Genomic DNA, 20,674 nt, shown 5'->3' with positions numbered 1-20,674 from the left:
AGACAGGGGTTATGTCTTAGATGGTGCTCTCTACTACCATCAGAGACACATCAACTGTGGGAATATTTTTTGTCAAGCATAGTGTTCATGCTTCCAGTACAGTAACAGAGACTTGTAGAATTTATGCTGACACATTGAAGCAGTTCTGGTGGTTGTGGTGGCCAAACACCTTACTAAGACACTAAATGTTGGTTTTTCTTTTAATTTGCCACCCACCATTTATAAAGGGCTAGCAATACAAGACAAGACAAGACAAGATAAGATAAGATAAGATAAGATAAGATAAGATAAGATAAGATAAACTCTATTAATCCCCGAAGGGAAATTCAGGTAGTCTTGTAGATAAGTAAGAAAGAAAGTAGTAAGAGTAGTACAAAGTAGTGAGAGTAGTAGAAATAAGTGAGAGTAGTAAAGTAGTAAAGTAATGAGAGTAGTGATTAGTCATCTGCCATTGGCTAAGGTGTTGTAGAGCCTGATGGCAGTGGGGATGAAGGATCTCCTGTATCGTTCAGTGCAGTAAGGTGAGTCGTCCACTGCAGCTGCTTCTCTGGTCCATCAGGGTGTTGTGTAGGGGATGGTCAGGGTATTCCTGGATGGCCTCTATCTTTTTCTGTGTGCGTCTCTCCACCACGGCCTCCAGTGATTCAAACCTCACTCCAGTCACTGAAGAAGCTTTTTGCAGCAGTTTGTCCACCCGCCTTGCATCCTTCTGCTTTATGCTGCCTCCCCAGCAGACTGCAGCATAAAACAGCACACTTGCTACTGTAGTTTGGTAAAACATATGTAGCATCTTCCTGCAGATGTCGAAGGACCTAAGCCGTCTTAGGAGGAAAAGCTGTTTCTGCCCTTTTTTTATATAGTACATCTGTGTGAAGTGACCAGTCTAACTTATTGTCCAGGTGCACACCTAGATATCTGTAGGCTGGCACCACTTCAATGTCCGCACCATAGATGCTGACTGGATAAGGAGGGGGTTTAGCCCTTCGAAAATCCACTACCATCTCCTTGGTTTTAGAGAAGTTTACTAGGAGGCAGTTGTTGTGACTCCAGTCACTGAAGGATTTTATCAGGGCTCTGTACTACTACTATTACTCTGTAATACAAGCAAAAGAGGATGTGGGAAATGTTACAAAGCTAATGTTACACTTTTTTTTAAATTAAGCCTTATATTTATGTTTGTTGATTGCCAGAGGACATTCCCATTGTTAAATTTAGCAAGTTAATAAAACATAATATGGCAGACAACCTACTTTTTGGTCAAAAGAACCTTTTGGTCTCTTCCTCTCTGTATCCTCTCTGTGTCATGAGAACGATGTAAGAAGTTTATTGGAAAGGGTTAAGGAGTAAAAGAAAAAAAAGCAGAATGAGAGTGAGATGGATAAGTCACTCCGACCTCTGACCTCTTCCTAAAGCAGGAAGAGGCCTCCTTTCCGTCAATGTCTTTCTCTTGCCCTCGCCATCTCCCTATTCTTAATATAACCGTATTTTCTCATGCGCTTATGTCGACAAATTGTTCATGTCTCTCTTCCGGTCCTCAGTGTTACTTATTTATTCGCTCTCCTGTTCGTCTGTCATCTGTGTGTGTCAGCACTAACATACTCCAGATGCACACACATGATTTTAACCTTCACACATAAGTAATGTCAATGCATCTGCCCCATCCTTCACCCCAAATTAGCAGCTGGGACACACAGATGGTGTGTACGAAAGCTTAAAACCCTCTTTTCTCATAAAACATGCATGTACATTCTTCCGACTTCAAATGAAAGTCAAATAAAATTGGAGAGGTGAATCAATCTACCAGTTAGGACATGACATGGACATGTAGGGAGTCATCCGCCTCAAGGTTCAATGTGTTGTGTATTCTGAGATGCTTTTCTGCTCACCACGGATGTAAAGAGTGCATATTCGAGTTTTTTTAAATTTATATATGGAACATACTTAATCAATTATTCCTTTATTCCTGTAAAACTTCATTATTCAGTAACTACATAAGGAAAAGGAAAATAATCAACAAGGGGGTGGTTTGATGCCATTACCAACCCAAAATGGATTATTTTTCTATAAATATTTTCCTATAAATACCTCCTGGAGTGTTTTATTACTTTTATCACAGCAAGTTGCCAATGTTTTAAATTTTTCATCTGTTAAAGAATGACACATTGTACTTTTTATCCAGTTACTTGTAGTGTTGTGGAACATCCGTGAAACAAGTTGATATTCCGTTATAGCAGCCATAAACAGTTGTACTCTCCCAAGCCTCTCTAATTTTCTCTGTTTAATTTAGAAGAAAACAAAGGCAGATTGTCATATTTCTGAGAAACCACAAAACCCTCCATCCTGAAGACCTACCCATGTCAGAAAACTTAAAGTTATAGCGCTACATTACCTCTAACTGTTACAAAGTGCTGCTACTTGGGACTCCTTCCAAAAATGTTAAATAAACGTCTCCTCACAGAAAACGTCACCATATCAACAATTCCACATGGTTTTTAATCAATTTATGTGGAGTGTCTGTAATACAACATACCTGAGTATGTTGTTACTATAGATACGGTAACATATTAGAATTAGTCCATTAATATACACATCTTCTGACCAATCAGAAGTGAGAATTAAACATTACTGTCATGTAACATGAATTATTCAATAACTACATGAAATTAATAGGGAAGTTGCTAGTGTTGTGGTACTCCAGCCGGTTTTGAGACCGGTCTTGAGACCACAAATCAATGGTCTCTGTCATGTCATACATTCTGGTGGAATTTAACTCAGCCTTGTCTCAGTCTTGACTGACTATGTACATCTTATGTTAAAAATAATGTAGCATAAATACTAGTAATGCACAGCTGTATTTGGGGTCAGAAAGCTGTACGAGCAAAAACTAATTATAGCACTTAATGCATTTTATTTACCTTAAATCAAAGGAAATGTGCTGTGATTTGCGAACCTTTACATGTTCTGTACTGCTTCCTGTTGCATGCCTTTAGAAATATCTTTTATATAACTAGCAATTAGGGGGCACGGCAGCTTAGTGGTTAGCACTGTTGACTCGCACCTCTGGTGCTGGGTTTCGCGTCTGCCCTGTGTGCGCAGAGTTTACATGTTCTCTCCGTGATTCGGGGGTTTCCTCCTAGTACTCCGGTTTCCTCCCCAGTCCAAAGACATGCATTGTAGGCTAATTGGCATTTCCGAATTGTCCGTAGTGTGTGAATGAGTGTGTGAGTGTGTGTGATTGTGCCCTGCGATGGGTTGGCACCCCAACTAGGGTGTCCCCCGCCTTGTGCCCCGAGTCCCCTGGGAGAGGCAATGATATTAAATAGGATTACACTGCAGCACTTGTTAGAAGAATGCGTTATGCTTAGCATGTCCTAAGTACTGTATGTCATGTGTTCTTATTTGTACAAGCTTGGTTATTTTAGTTAATTCAAGAGAAATTTCATGTCAGGTTAGGATGATACTACAACTAGCAAATTAACACATGTTGGTCTCGTCTTGGTCTTGCCTCCCTGTCATACTCGGTCTCAGACTCCATTGACTGTGGTCTTGGTCTGGACTCATTTTTGGCTAAGATGGTCTTGAACCTAGCACTAGAAGTTATTGTCTGTAGTTGTGAGAGTGTGAGGAGTGTCTCAATCAGCCAGCGCCAGTGGGGGGTTTAAAAGGTTAATTATAACCAAATATCTAATTCTGTATGCTCATGTGTACACAAGTGGTGTAAAGTTATACCAAACATAGATAGAGTGTTCATTTTGCTCTACCATTAAAATCTATGGTGCATTTAGGAAACTTAACCATGCAGAGCTCTAACAATATTGATGCATTTTGCACACACTGGGTTGTGAAATATGAAGCACTTTGAAGACTTCTCTTCAGCCATGTGAAGGCTTGTAAATAATTTTCTTGAACAATGTCCAGTGTAGTTAAAAAAAAAAAATCTGGAAATATATTTTGATTATATATTTGGACTATGAACAGATTTAATATCTATTTTCTTGACATGTTTACTAAAATATAGGCTGAATATTGATTACCTCATTCTGATCTTAACGATATTTACATTTCTTCATATTTTCCTTCTTTTTCCTTCAGGACGGGACATTAGTACTAGGAGGACCAGGGAGCTTCTACTGGCAAGGTAACACAAATCATTCCTTTCTGTCAATTATCTCTCCATCCATTTGTTGAGTCCATCAAATATATAATCAGTCTCTGAGGACAAAAAGGTTTGTTATTCAAGATCGATTCAAGGGAATCCTAGAATTCAGATCTCTGCCAAAATAGTGGAAAAATCCTGCTCATTCCCCTGTAGAGTAGAACTGGAAAGATATTTAGAAAGATGTGTCACTGTCCTGTGACATGTATTAGCACAGCAGTCCAAGTAAATTTTGGTTGCGATCCCAATTTCATCACTCCGACCAATCAGAAACCGACTTATGAGTCACAGTGTTATGTTTCTTCACAGTGAATGCATGAATGATGATTAGAAATGGGCTGTGGGAATACAGTAGCTAACTATAGGGCTTAAACTAGCAAAAACAGCTTAGCTTTATGGTCAATAAGCTCTGAGGATTTATGCTCTAATGACAGGCTGCTGATGGACCATACTTGTATTTCTTTCATTACTTAAGCTTTTAGTTCCACCTAATCCACCATAAAAAGACAGATGTATACATAGAGAGTGTATGGAGTTTCTATAACCTTGAACTCTCTCTCGACTGTAATAGTTTTTAATGCGAGGTTTGCTATTAGAAAGGTGTCTGCTTTTAACAGCAAAAGAATGTACACTGCTCAGGATTTCGTAACTAAGTCAGAACATTATGGCCTGTGCGTGTATATGTGCAAGTGTGTGCATGCATGTTTGTTTGCACAATGATAAATACAGATTGTTGGATAATTGCAGCCATGTGTGTGTGAACAGATGCGTGTAAATGAAGCTGATCCACAGGCCCCCCACATTTCTTGCGTGATCATCAGTTATATGCATGAGAAAGAACAAGAATTGGAACATGGGATTACAATCAATTTTCAAACTCTTAATATTTCCAAATATTAAACCATTATGAGAAGATGCTAACTCTTCTTCTTTTGCCTCATCCAGGTTCATAAAGTTCACACATTAATTCATTACATTCATTTCACAAAATCAAGAAAATTCAGGAATTATTTGGCCTACTAAACACTAAACATGATTATAGTTGAAATGACTAGCTAGAAGTAACCTCTACTCAATATAATAAAGCTGATGTAACCAAAATGTGTAGTAAATTCTATAAGTATATTGCTATAAGTGAATTAATATAGTAATCTATCCTGTCTACCTTATTGTATTACTGAATCCTGTTTATAACAGTGTTTACAATATTGGATTTTCCATGAACAGAAGATGAATGTGAACTCACTCAAGCCCTAGTTTCCTCTTTCTCTTACGTTTTCCGTGTCTGAGAGGATAGATTTGAAGTAAGACTCAAGAAGATGCTGTCCAATTGGTTTAAAGAAATGACACAAACTATTACCATTTTTTCAACTCTATTGGATTAAAATCACTATCAGGCATATACCAATTAAATTAAAGGTTCATTATCAATAAGTTTATTCTATCGATTTACACAGAAAGTTGCCGTCTGGTCAAATCAGCAAGTTATGATCACTAAATTTTAACCTTTTTTATTACAAATACAGTAGAGTTTCTACTGGAAAACCAGCTAAGCCAATACTACAATAAGATCTATATACCCCAAAACAGTTTATGTCTAATTCTCACCTGGAAAATCTCACCTGTATACTGTTCCTAATAACTGCTGCTGTAATCATAAAGACTGTCCTGTGCTCATCCCAGGATGTATACTCATACTGAACATCCTTTCAGCACACACTCAGTACTGTCTGACTTTACAAAATACATTTGTAGAAGGTTTTTTTTTTCCTTATGTCATTTCAAAGATTCTAGATATCTGGATTTTTGCAAAGCTGTTTTGTAACAGTGTCTATTGTTAAGTGTGCTATGCAAATGAACCAGAATTGAACTGGAATTGAATATTATTATATTGTACTATATGTACTATTGAGACTATTGTAATAAAGAAAACTGTTATAATAGTCAAATGTCTAATGACTGTAGAATTACAAAGAGCTTATTATCAGTTCTATAACCAAATGTTATATAAAATTACTCATAGTATAAGAGGTATAACAGTATAGTTAAGCATAACCCATGTTCATCATATAAACCCGTCCTCGCCATTGAAAATATTTAACACTTTGACCACTGCTCTTGCACACACACTTAATTTCGTTGACACTTTTGAGGTCTGCCCCCATCTTCTTCTCCTTTCCCATGCTCCAGCCATCTGTGCTGACCTGAACTCTATACCTCTGGCTTTTTAAAGAGGTGTTTGCCCCATGGAGAATGAAACAACAAAAATATGAGTTGTAAGACGGAGGGTGTTTCCCTTCTTCACACTTCCTCCACTATAGTGTGTGCACTGTAAATATGTATTTTATTTTAATGGTATTTTGATGATAAATGATAGTAATTGTTTGGAATTCTTTACAAATTGGTTAAATTGCTCATAAGCATTTTATAAACTTGAACAATATCATACAGTGCTTTAGTAAGGTACTATAATAATTATAAGGTGAACCTAAAAGTATTGCCATGATTACAAATAACAAGGTAAAGACACTTATGATGAACTGTAACATGTTTATAATGCATTAAAGAATTTACGAGCCTTATAAAAATGCTTTTTATGAAAACGCAAGGGATTATGAGACCAGTTATAAGGTTTTATGAGTATGGGTTTCATAAAAAGTGTCACCAGTATTTCTTTTATGGACACACACGAACATTTTTTGTAAGCCTTGTGCACATGACACATTTTTAGCCCCGATTTCCCAGTCACCGAATCATTTTGGGGATCTGTGACCAATCAGTACGCGTGCTGATATTTTCAAATATGTTGATTTTTCTCTGTGATGAATCATTTCCTTGTGAGTGCTTCTGTGAGTGGTTCCAAGAACAGCAATGAGAAACAACCAATGAGAGTCTGAGAGGAAATCAGATTAATCTGCTGTCATGAGCAGCAGATCCCTGAATGCAGTTTATCTTCCATTGTGTGGGAGGGCAAGGTACAAAATGTTGATGTACCTCCAGTTCTCTTTGCAGAGCAGTCAATCCTCTCTGCCCACATCTACCCAACCAACATTTCCTCTAAATTTTTCTCTTATTTCTCTTTTCTCATTTTCATACAAATTAGTGGCAAAGTCACAAAGTCTCTCGCATTTATTTTGTGAGAAAGTGGGATTTGGGGGATCAGACACGCTTTGGCAGGGATCTCCAGGTGAGAGATTGTGTAGTGTGTGAGCTTCATTTGTGATCGCTTGTCCAAACAACTGAATGCAAGTGATTAAAGCAGTACAGCAACTCTGAGTTTTTAAATTTGTGTATGCATTCGATGCAAAAGATGCATTCGGCTTTACTATCCTTTTGAGGATATTGTAGGGACCAGCCAAATGTACCCACATGGTCAAAACTTTCAGATATTCCTATCCTATTCCTATTGTAACATGCACACACACAGACACATACACACACACGCACACACATTTAGAGAGATTAACGACAGGGTCCCAGGACAGCCTGCAGCCTTACTAATAAAAGAGAATAATGAGTTTGTCTAACCTTTAGAGGAGGAGGGTAATGTAATCTCTCTCTATCTCCCAGTGCAGATATAGACTCTTTCTTTACTTTAAAGTACAGTTTGGCCAAAAATAAAATTTACACAATGTTCTCTACCCCCTAGATGTAGCCAATTAGCCATGTCTTTGGTGTCCAATGTTAGTTTCTTCAGTTTTACACTAAAGCTGTGCTAACAAGTAAAAAAAGCCTTTAGCACTGTGCATAAACTACATGCCTCAATTTTCACACACTCATCTCAGACTATATTGTGTTGTTCTGTATTTCAAACAGGCTTGCTTATATGGTTTCTAGCACTGTATGACACACTTATCTATACGAAGTACATATATGTTTGTAAAACCATAGCAGACATCTTGAAGCCTGAATCTTTGCTATCTTCGGAATTATGCTGCGTTCAATTAAATCTCAGAACTCCGTAACGTGGTCTTCTCAACCCCGACTTTAGCACATGACATCAAATCAACATGGCTGTCATCACGTCATCAGCAGTAAACAAAGTAGCATTTCTTTACTTTGAAATGGGTTAAGCTGTATATACTAGTATTTACTTATAGTTCTATCAAAATACAGACATATTAGTTTGTTAAATCTGTAAAATTGGCAATACAGTTTGCTGTTTTGAGAAGGTAAATACATTGCTCATCACAGTTGGCTGACTAGATTGCTGCTAACAAAAGAAGAACATGGAGTCCCGTGTTTTTTTCATGCTGTGTAGCTCGAATGCACGGAATTCGAAAAATGACCACTAAGTTGAACGCAGCATTAGACTCAGGTAGGAGGTGTGGGCCAAAGCAAACATGTAAACTAGACAAAACAATCATCTGTGAATAATGTACACATAAGGGGTTTTAGTCACATGCACACACAGTTGCATATACTGTTTGTACATGGTTGCACTTTTCTGTGCATAATATATTAACCCATTGTGTGTGTGTATGGGTGTGTGTGTGTGTGTGTGTGTGTGTGTGTAGGTCAAGTCATCACTGCAGGAGTAGCGGAAATCTTGAATGGCTACTCTTTGAAGGCAATACTCCGGAAGGTGCAGGGAGAGAAACAGACAGCAGCCGCTTCAGACGTCTATGATGACAGCTACCTGGGTAATAGAGGGCTCTGTGTGTGCGTTTGTGTATGTGTGTGTGTGTGTGTGTGTGTGGTTTGTAACTGGCTACCATACCATGTAGCAATGATTTTACATCTTTTGACACGATGATTGCAGTTCCAGTTCTTATAGTTATTACTCAGATATTACGGTTATAAGTCTAGTTACTTGAATTACATGGGTTTCTTATAGGATGTTGTTGCTCATTTCCAAATTTAGGTAAATTTAAAACAAGCATAAATTATGTTAACCTAAAACTAACTGCAATTTTAATAAAAATGTGAAAAAGGTCTACTAATGATACAAAATGTGTCTGATTGTTGAACCCAGTAGAACAGATTTGAGTCCTGTGTGTGAAAAGTTCAGGATGAAAAATCACCAGTGGTGCCAATATAAAAAAAAAAAATTATGCTACTTAGATGCATAAGGTGTTTAATATATTAATAGTTAGATTATACTTTGAATTCATCTGTGATGTGATCATAAGAGGTGCCAATACTTTTGAACAATGAAAGGGATTCCTGAATATAACGATTGAGAACCCTGTCGACCAACTTTTGAAATATATAATTGAGCTTCCTGTGTGTGTGTGTGTGTGTGTGTGTGTGTTATTCACTCTCCTTCTTTTTCTTCTGTCTATCAGGATACTCTGTAGCTGTGGGAGAGTTCACCGGTGATTCACAGCAAGGTGAAGATTCTCACCATTTGTCTGTCTCTCTCTCTCACACACACACACACACACACACACACACACACAAGCCTTTGTTATTGTAATAAAGTTCATAGTCAAGTTAGATGTAGCTGCAAGGAGCATTTTAAAAGAATTGTTTGTTTCCTGCTTCCCCAAATGTAGTCCATTAACCAAGACATGTTTGATGTTCAACATTTGCTTCTTTAGTTTTACGCTGGACGCAAATGTAGCATGTAGCTAACAAGTAGTGGAAATCTATCCCACCCGAAATCTTTTCCATAACATGTCCCAATCTTAACGAATTTGTAAAATAGCAGGAATAGTTCAAGTTAGTACAAATTTAAGCTTAAAGTTGAATTCTATCATTGATGGTTGTGGCTTTATTTTGGGCCCTGTACAGCAAGCTTCTGGTAACTTCAGCCAGAGTCACTGTTAATACATTTTAATGATGAATTTGCCACATCCAGCAGAATGACTGTCTTCCTTTTCTTTCCTCAACGCACCAAGACCCCCATGCGACAGAGTTTTAGTAACTGTTCTGTAATGAATCAAAGATTAAAATAGTTTGTGTCCTCTTGCTCCCATTCACTCATTCTGCAACTACGCAATTTCATACTCTCAGTTTGTGAACACATAAAATGATTGCAGGTCTCTGTTTGAAGTAAGTGAAAGGATGTGTGAAAGTGTGTGTGTGTGTGTGTGTGTGTGTGTGTGTGTGTGGCAGGCTCTGTGGGTGGTAGCATTAGGGCTTCATTGACTGTGTTCCGCTTTTGTAATGCTGCACAGCCTCAGCCCAAATTATAGAGCACTTCCTCAGCCAATCAAAGCCAGACTTTCACCAGACCTCAATCACCTCTACTGTCTCACACACACACACACACACGCACACACTCACACTCACACACATACACATTGAGTGACCCACACACACTCCTTTCCTATCACTGAATTCATCCATCAACAATCTGTCTTTTAGCTGATCTCTCACTTTTTCTCTCTGTCTGTCTCTGTCTATTTGTCTGTCTCACTCTCGTAAATATTTGTATGAGAATGAGCGAGTATCTTCACCTCACTGTTTACTCTCAGATAACACAGATAAAGCATGCTGCTGTGTGTGTGTGTGTGTGTGTGTGTGTGTGTGTGTGTTATACAGAAAAAGACTCAAAGCTTTGTTACGTACATTGACCCAGAAATTCATACCACTAGGTTGTACATATTCTACACTCTGAAATGGAAACAGATTTTTCAAAAAATAATAATCTCAAGTGCAGAAAGCTATGACGTATGTGTCAGTGTGTTTATGTTCTATATATTTATCTAAGCGATGGTTTTCTCTGCAGAGTTGGTAGCAGGAGTTCCACGAGGAGCGCAGAACTTCGGTTATGTAAGCACAAACTACGCTATTTGTTTCTCTCACTTTTTGTTTCTCGCTCTATCTCTTGCTCTCATTATCCTTCTGTCTCAGGGGTCAGAGGTCAGTTCAACCAGACGGGAAAGGGGTAGACACAGCTAGGGTGTGGGAATGAAAAAGGAAGTGCGTGTAGATGTGTGTGATATGAGTTGTTGACTCAAGGAAGGCAGTGATGCAACAACAATGGTTAGAAAATATCATAGTATATGATCATATGTGGGGTCATGAACTTGGGTTAGAATGTTGATGAGGACAGTGTGTGAGGATTTCATGCATTCCATATGGAAAAATGCAGGTGTGTTAGTCTGTTAGGGTCAGCATTTGTGTCTAGGTAAGTGTCGGTGACCCTGCTTCACCTCATCTGGATGTTATTTTAGCTTTTATTAAGGAATCTCAGGCTGGACTGTACTATCGGGGGTTTGGAGAGGGGTGCACTTTTCTAGATCTGATTTAGATTCCATCAAAGGCAGTCAGGAAAACTGGCTTCAGTTATATTAAACATCTGTTTGTATCTTTTGTTCCTGTAATTGGTTTATTTTGATGTAACATTTAAGGAGATTCCAAAGTGCTACTATTATTTACATCACTGTTAACTGTAGATATGGATCGATCCTAACTGAAAAGTTTTTCTTTTAAATTAATCAGATTCTCTTTTTTAGGTTGCTGTGATAAACTCCACAAATCTCACCCTCATTCAGAATTTTACTGGAGAGCAGGTCAGTTCATTTCATATCGTCCATCATATAATAATATTTTGTACATTTGCAGGAAGGTCCAAAAGTCTGCTACCATGTATTAATGTATTAAATGTATTAATTTGCTGTGAAAAACTAATATTGTTATGAACAATATATATATTTTTGTGAAACTGAGTGCAACAACATTACCAGAGGTCATTAGAAAAACACACGGAATGATAAGAGGAGAAGGTGTGGGCTAGGTGTAACAAGTGCTGTATATTCACACAGCCAATCAGAGAGAGTCGTGTCACATGATTACACAGAGTGACACGCCCACTTGATTTGCGCTCCAATTGGCTATATATGTTTATATTTCATCAGCAGGTGTGTTATGGACTCAGTTGCAGGTGTAACGAATGAAAAATGTATAATTTTTGTGTAACAGCAAGTCTGGAGTGTGTTATTCCACTTATACCACAGTGATTTGCCAACAATTAGAATGTTTCATTTATTAATGAATGACATTTTGAGCATTTTAATGGGTTATAGTTAGATTTAATGTTGTGGAACGTGGAACAAGTTAGTTCCTTTTCTCACGTACGTTATAGCTAATATCTATAGCTGTAAACAGTCATTCCCTCACCAGCCTCTCTCTCTCTCTTTCTCTCTCTCTCTCTCTCTCTCTCTCTCTCTCTCTCTCTCTCAAAAAAAAACAGTCTGATATTTTACAGAGAAACCAAAAAGTATGAACTCCACTGTCCTGAAGACTTTCCTGAGCTGAGAAACCTTAACTGTTTCTTACAACCAAAACTCCTTCTATAAATGCTAATGTCTCCTAAAATCTCACCACATCAACGATTATACATTTTACTTTGTTAAATGTTTTTTTAAATCCACTTATTAATAGTCTTAAATTATACAGTATATATGTATGTATCTACCATACAAGTCCCTGTGTACAAGCTGTTACTATAGAAACAATAACATATTAGCAGGAGCGCATTAACATTAATCTCTCTTTCATGCTATAGTCAGAAATACTTTCCTTTGCTGTTATACGAAAGTAATGCACGGCTTTTAACCAATCAGATTTGAGCATTCACCCATGCTATGGTGTGAAGAAAATGAATCAACACCTTCTGACCAATCACAATCAAGAATTCAACAGCACTGTGGTATAATGAATAATTCATATCAGCTGGGTAAAATATCATCTTAGTTTTTGACAAATAATGAAAAAAACAAAACAGGTCTTGGATATAGACTTTTGGACCCTGTGATTGTAGATAATCAAACATTATCTTTTCTACTCCCTTAAAGTATATGATATTATACTATCATATACTTATATAGCATAAAGGTGTATATCATACTATAAGATATATACCTTTATGCTAGATATAGATTGTCTAACTAGCTACTTCCACTGAGAAAATTCGATTTTAGATAACACAACATGTTTTTTTTTTTACTAGATGGCTTCATATTTTGGATACACTGTGGCAGTGACAGACATTAATGGAGACGGGTGAGTTTTGTACACCGGCTGACAAAAACACACAAAACACACAACACAGCTAGAGAAGGATGAAGAGTTGATTCACACAGGCTGACCTACAAAAGTGTGACAGACTGGTCATCAGCATCACCCCAGTGAAATTAGACACACTTATTGGATGATTTGATTTGAATAGAAAAGTGTATGTACTGTGTTACTGGGTGTTTGCAGATTTCAGGCTTTTAGGCATTTTTTTTATAAGGCACTCTGTTTCCTTATAATATTAACTGTGTAGCCTGAAGATTTGATCTGATTCATTTGATTTATGAGATAATCAAATGAACTAGGGTTGGAGTTAATGGTATAGATTTGTTTTTGCTTGGGTCATTTCGAGTCAGAATGCACACTGGGTAAAATTATCGAGTAATACCAAAACCTTTTTTTTTTTACCCTATTTTCCCCAACTTGGTCACTTGCCAATTCCCACCCACTACCAAGCTCATCTTGTCTCATCTGTTACATTTTCATCTTATGTTCACTTTCTTTTCTTCCCATTTTCTTTTCTTGTCTCTTCTTGTTTTCTTTCTTTCTCATCTCATTTATTTTATCGTTGACTTTCGTGCAGTCTCTCTGCATTTTCATTTCCTCTCATCTTTTCTTGTACCTGTGTCTAGTCCTGTCTCTTGTATTTTCTCATCTCATCTCATCTCCTGTCTTCTTGTCTCTATATGAGTCTTGGCTTGCCTCTTGTTATCTTTTGTCTTCTTTTTCACTATTCCTTTTATGCTCTTTTCATCAATTGTTATTTCTGATCTTCGTTCACCTGCTTCTCTTCATTATTTCTTCTCATTTCTATTTTCTTTTCTCATCTTTGTTGCTTGTCATTTTTGCTTTTTCCTTACGTTATGTGTTGTCTTCTAATCTTGTCTCACATTGTCTCATGTTGTTTCTTCCCTTGTTGCTTGTCATCTTTGTCTCTCCTCTCCTCTCCTCTCTTCTCCTCTCCTCTCCTCTCCTCTCCTCTCCTCTCTGTTCTGTTTTCTTCTATATCTCTTCTCTTCTCTTCTTTCTTTGCTTTTCTTCTAGTCTCTTCTCTTCTTGTCTGTTTACCTCTCTTCCTATTGTCTTGTCTCTTCTCTTCACTCCACATTTATCCTATCATCTTTCGTTCCTTCTTTTCTGTCTCTTAGATTATTTGTGTTGAGTCTGTGACTTTCTCAGTGGGCTTTGTGGACAGACATGGCTGATTACGCTGCGGTCGACTCTCATCTCTCTTTAGATTGAAGCTTGAAATGTAGCGTAGTAGTGTTTGAATTTACAATGTCCCTAACCAATCCCTGTGTTTACACCATAATGCTATGTTTCGACTCACACTAACATACCCAAGAGCATACAGTGCTAAGCACAAAAGCCACTAAACAGGAAGTCAAGATGAAGAATATGCTGAGTGTTCAGACTTCTTGTAATGACAGCCGGGGAAATGGACAATTTGTTTGACTCCATTCTAAAAAAATCTTAGTCTAAATAGAAAAGGCACATGTTTGTTTTTCTTTGGTATCACACTTTAATCAGGGTGGAATGTCACACTGTTTGGTTGGGACGTAACCTACAACAATAGTCAGATGGGGTTCAATCATTTTATTCGTTCAACTTCAGCTTTGGAATATGAGATGTGGAAAAAAATATTTCTTTGGTTTATGGCATCAGTCCTGGTTATTCGGACAATCTCTTCAAAAGTGCAGCAACGTTTGGCATGCCTCCACTTGAACATAAATAACCTAAAGCTGTTTTTAAGCTTTTTTTAATATCAGATCTCCAAAAAGACATGATTTGATAGCTTCATATATTTTACTGGTTATTTTATACAGCTGATGTCTCGATTCAAGAAGAAGAGTTATTGGTACTGCACACTTTTTTATTACTGTCATTTCCTCCTAGGAATGTATTCAAAATGGAAGGACTGATCTGTTTCTTGTGTGTGTGTGTGTGTGTGTGTGTGTGTGTGTGCTACTGCTAATCTTTCCATAGAAAGCCTTGTTTGTGTTAGTGTTTAGGGAATGATAGGCAGTTCTTTTCTCTTTATGTGTATGTTTGGTGTAACGCAATGCCACTATCTGTATCTGTATCTGCATAGTGCTCTAAATATTTGTATCTGGATCTGGATTTAGATTTTAACCCAAAGTGGGCATGGATAAAACCAGAAGGGGTTTTATTTGTTTGTTGGAAACACTAGAAAACACTGGGTAAAAAAAGATGTAGAAATGCCAGCACTGTCAACGTGGTGTGTGAATTCTGGCTCTGACTGTTCCTCAACCTCAGCTACATCACTCCAGTTCATAATTGGTCTCAACTAGAGATGTACTAGAGACAACTAGAGATGGATTGTTTGTTCTTTTAATCATCTAGTTATTACTTTTTGTTCGTACCTGCCTGCAGTATATTCTAATGAATTTAGTTGGAACTATTTCCTAAAATATAAACAAACATGTAGACTAATTACTAATTAGTATGGCTTTAGGACTCAAGTCAAGTCTCGAGACGTTTTCTCTATCTTATACTTTGTATCTGATTATTATCGGATTTGTACTTGGACTTGAACTTGGACTTGTGTACTTGATAAATACTGTCTTGGCCTTTCTGGTCATTTTTTAAAAATAATGTTCATGCTGTATTCTACCGGTACCCCAACTATATGCCAACACAATGGTTCTGAAGGATTCTAGGTAATTCATAAAAGAGATTTTGCAATTTTGATCACGCATATATGAAATTAAAGTAAAGGCTTGGTCTTGAAAAGGATTAGATAGTTTTCAGTTTTGATCTTGACTTGGTCTCTCTTTCATTTGGACTCAATCTTGATCTCAGCCCCCTTAAGACTAGGTCTTGATTCGATCTTGGCTAGTCCTGGTCTTGGACTTGACAATAGTTGTCTTGACTACAACCCTACTAATTACTCATTTACTGATATGGACAAATGAATGAACACTGCAACTCATGTTCATGTAAATGAATGTGTTTTTTTACAGGCACAAATATACTTCACTTTCACCACGCATACGCGCATGCACAGCTGCAACATGAGCGGCATTGTTCACATACTCGCTTGCGTATCTTATGTAAATCTGAAGGATAAAAGTGGAGTCCAATAGATGGCAAGCCAAAGCCAAAACATCTCTGTTCATCAGGTTTCAAACTGTAATGTTTAGCAGTTTCATGCACACTGATGTTAAAAACACTGAGGTCTGTTTCTCTTTAAAACTTTCTGCCTTCAGGCTTTCAGTCAGTTTAAGAGTTTTTTAAAATTCAAACACTAACTGTACTAGGAAAAGTGTTAGTGTTAGTGTTTTAGTGTTAGTAGTCAATAATGGTCTAGAATAGTACATACGTATACGATTTGAGACACAGTGCTAAATCGTTTATTCAGTTGTGATCCCAGTGTCAGATGATGCTATACTGGTTTCAGTTTTTACACTGGTATTGGATCACACGGATGCATCACGTTAATTTCTGAGGACATGCACAAGCAACGCACCAAATGACCACAGGATATGCGCGGCAGCAATGTTGCATACGTACACACAGCTAACAGCAAATATAAATCAGTCCCAACGTCCCACCGCTGTCCCATTGCACACCACTAGTCTCAACCAGATCCACTGTCAAACTTTTTGGCAAGCTTTCTCAATAAAATATTTCTCCTTCTATCCGTATCTGTTAAGAATATATTATCTGTTTATTCTGAATCATAATTAATGTATTGGAATTTGGTTACATTCCTAGTTTGTGTAATTTGAATGTCTAGACAAGTCATAATCGCAATCAATTTTCAATCTAAAATGATTCTTTATCTTTTCAAATGTGTGTCTGTAGGTTGGATGATGTTCTGGTCGGAGCTCCTCTGTATATGGATCGGGAGTTTGAGAGTAAGCCACGAGAGGTGGGCCGGGTTTACCTCTACCTACAGGAGGACACACTCCTCTTCTCACCTCCCATAACACTCACCGGTATACACCTGTTCGGACGCTACGGTAGCGCCATCGCTCCTCTTGGAGACATCAATCAGGATGGTTACCTGGGTAAGTGTGCGTGTGTGTGTTTGTGTGTGTGTGTGTTTGTTTCTATTTTCGGATGTTTTCAGTGGTCCCGCATGTCAAAAGGCAATAGTTCTTTCTCCTCCTCCACATTTCCTGATTTCAGACTGTGTTTAGTCTTGGGTGAGGAGGAAATCCTATTCTAATGCTAAAATCAATCAGGATTTAGGAGTTCAGCTAGTGACCCTGCAACCCTGTCACTTGTTTCCTGTTAGGAGTTGCATGACCTGCTCTTACACGCATGTATGTGTGTGTGTGTGTGTGTGTGTGTGTGTGTGGATGTGTGTGTGTGTGTGGGTGTGTGGGAACTAGTTTCACTGCCCGTGTGTGCCCCCAAAATGACAGAATAAACAAGTCATTTCATACCCCATAGGGATATTACATTTCTATGAATAGATAATAGAGATTATGTGTAGTAATAATAAACGTGTGTGTGTACTTGTGAGAGTGTGTATATACAAGTCTGTTTTTACTGTGCAGATGTGTGATAAAGACCTTCTGTTGCTGAGTTCAGAGTGTCCTCAGTTTTCACATTTGTTTTCGCTGTCCACAGTGTGCACACTGTGGCCTTATTTGGGTTTGTCCTCATCCGAGTTGCTTTTGTAAATTCCTTCTTAAAGCCATTTTAGCTGTTAATGATCCCCAAAAAGACTTTTATTCAAATTAAGCCAGTGTGCGACATGTAAGTAATTAATCCAGTGTTGAGACGAGGCATAAAGTACTGCTAAATAATGTTTCAAAATTATTGTTTAGACATATTTACTTAAATAATACTCATTATATTTTACTGTAATCAAATTTTGAGACCGAACTCTACAATGGAGCCTCAGAAGCAGATATTAGCCAGGAAGGAATTGCTATCATTCTTCCTACTTCTTCAACTCGAATTGAATATTATCTTGTGAAAGTTCAGGGCTGGAAAAGTATTGAGAATTATATTTAAGTGAAAGTATAGATGATGTGTCAAAATTTTACTCAATTAAATGTGGAAGTATCCAGTTAAAAATGTACTCACGTATTAAAAAGTAAATGTTTTAATGTTTTGATGAAATTAAGTTTATAAATAAGTTTAAAATTATAAAAAATTATATTAAGTTTATAAATAAAGTAACTTTTATTATCTTATCTAAAACATTATTTTAAAGTACCAAAGCATTTTGCCTGAAAACATCATTCAAGCTCTGTAAGTTTGCTGGTCATATGCATGACTAACACTATGTAGTTTGCTAATGAATTAATCAGAAGTAAAATATTCTCTAAATAACTAATATTTACCATTAGCTGGAATTTGACTTGCTGCCTAGCTGATTTAAGTTAGCTACTGGAATCTATGCTAGGCTAACCTGGATTTGCAAAGAAAATAGGCTAACTTAGTTCAATATACACCCACTGTCCACTTTAATAAGAACACCTTTCTACCTGCTCATTTATGCAGTTATCCAATCAGCTAATCATGTGGCAGCAGCACAATGCATAAAATCATACAGATACAGGTCAAGAGCTTCAGTTAATGTTCACATGAAACATCAGAATGGGGAAAAGTGTGATCTCTGTGACTTTGATCATGGCATGGTTGTTGGTGCCAGAAGGGCTGGTTTGAGTATTTCAGAAACCGCTGATCTCCTGGGATTTTCACACACGAAAGTCTGTAGAGTTTAAACAGACTGGTGCTAAAAACATTGAGTGAGCGATGGGTGGAATTGCATTGTTGATAAGAGAGGGCAGAGGAAAATGGCAAGATTGGTTCGATCTGCCAGGAAGGATGGATAGTAACTCATATAAGCACTCTTTACAACTGCAGTGAGCAGAAAAGCATCTCAGCATGCACAAAACATCAGCCTTGAGGTGGATGGGCTACAACAGCAGAAGACCACATCAGGTTCCACTCCTGTTAGCCAAGAACCTGGAATCTGAGGCTATCATGGGGACAGTTGAAAATTAGAACAAAAAAATCACCTGGTCGTTTTCCCCGTTTTCAAATGTCCAGTTTTGGTGAGTCTGTACCCATGATAGCCTCCGATTCCTGTTCTTGTCTGACAGGAGTGGAATCCAATGTGGTCTTCTGCTGTTGTAGCCCATCCACCACAAGGTTTAATGTGTTGTGCATTGTGAGATGCTTTTCTGCTCACCACGGTTGTAAAGAGTGTTTATTTGAGTTACTATAGACTTCCTGTCATCTCAGACCAGTCTGGTCATTCTCGTCTGAACTCACAGGATGTTTTTTGGGTTTCAAACCATTCTGCATAAATGCTAGAGACTGTTGTGCGTCTAAATAAGGAGTAAAAAGTAGCTTTTTTCTTGGAAATGTAATTAAGTAAGAATACAAATATTCCACTTCAATAATACTCAAGTATCATAACGAAGTATAATTAAAAGTATATTTTAGTTGTAAAAAAGAATTTTCCAGCTCTAAAAGTAACATAATTTCTGAACATTTGCACTTCAAGCTTAACCACACCACACAATTAGTTTGGGACAAACTGCATGAGGTTCAGACTTATTACTCCTGTAAACAGTTTTGCTAAGTTTTATAAGCTGTACCAATTAAAGCTGTTAATTGTTTACCGTATGGGCGCAATTTAAAACACACACATTTAATGAAACTGCTTCACACTAAATGAACACTGTTAATGTAGAAATATAACAGCTCCTAACAATTCCGTCTATTATGATACCATTAACATTTGCAAAAATGACATGAAAGCTCATGAAGCTGAGCCACAGTTTGCAGTAATTTGTAATACCTAAGCTCTGCTGACAAAAAAATAGTCATAAATCCACCAAAAGCAGTGCTTTATTGGTAAATGTTAAGCAGGAAGGGTCACAAAAGAGTGGCCAAAGGACAAACATGACAACAAGGGCCTTTTATAGGTAACACACATGAAGTCATGGTCACAAGCTGACAATTTTCCAAATCTCTACTACCTCCAGAAGGAAGCCGCCCTGGTGGTCCTACACATATGTGACCTACTACACAGACCAAGTAGGTCAAACTGACCATAGACCATGTTTGTCAGGTAGATAGGGATTTCCAGAGTAACTTGTCTAAGCTGATCAATAAATGTTTGAGGTGACCTTACAATTGTGTTAATTTTGTAAAAATATCTCGGTCTACGATGTAGCATTAATTCAGAGGCTGATAACTTTCGATCAGCTGACAGACGTGGTCTACTAGTTTGCACGGTATATTGGCAAATGGTAGCCAGTCAGACCAAGCTGGATTTTTCAGCAGGGGAGTGTATTAGCAAGTTTCCATCCCAAAACAGTTTGCTTCATATTTATAGCTGAATTACACGTTTCTTATACCTAAAAGGAAAAGCGTTTAAATGGACATGGCTTGGACATAATAAGACCACTACATCACTCATCACAGTTATCTGGCTAGATTGCTGATAACAAAAGACGAACATGTAGGCATCCATGGTTTTTTTTTCAAACTCGTAGTGATCGAAAAATGACCACTTCTGAGGTAATTTGAACACAGCCTTAGACTCAGGTAGGA

General features: G+C 37.6%; 1 protein-coding gene across 1 annotated transcript in view; it reads left to right on the top strand.

The window, feature by feature from the left end:
• itga8 (integrin, alpha 8) overlaps positions 1-20,674 on the top strand; it is a 101,021-nt gene that overhangs the window by 15,881 nt on the left and 64,466 nt on the right. Inside the window, exons 6-12 of the mRNA XM_053227832.1 lie at positions 4,093-4,138; positions 8,674-8,799; positions 9,445-9,489; positions 10,833-10,876; positions 11,563-11,619; positions 13,059-13,111; positions 16,952-17,157. Coding sequence (XP_053083807.1) covers positions 4,093-4,138; positions 8,674-8,799; positions 9,445-9,489; positions 10,833-10,876; positions 11,563-11,619; positions 13,059-13,111; positions 16,952-17,157 — 577 coding nt within the window. The remainder of the gene's footprint in view (positions 1-4,092; positions 4,139-8,673; positions 8,800-9,444; positions 9,490-10,832; positions 10,877-11,562; positions 11,620-13,058; positions 13,112-16,951; positions 17,158-20,674) is intronic.

The sequence above is a fragment of the Pangasianodon hypophthalmus genome, chromosome 22 (assembly GCF_027358585.1).
Source record: "Pangasianodon hypophthalmus isolate fPanHyp1 chromosome 22, fPanHyp1.pri, whole genome shotgun sequence".
Lineage (NCBI taxonomy): Eukaryota > Metazoa > Chordata > Actinopteri > Siluriformes > Pangasiidae > Pangasianodon > Pangasianodon hypophthalmus.
This window is presented reverse-complemented; position numbering and strand designations above follow the sequence as displayed.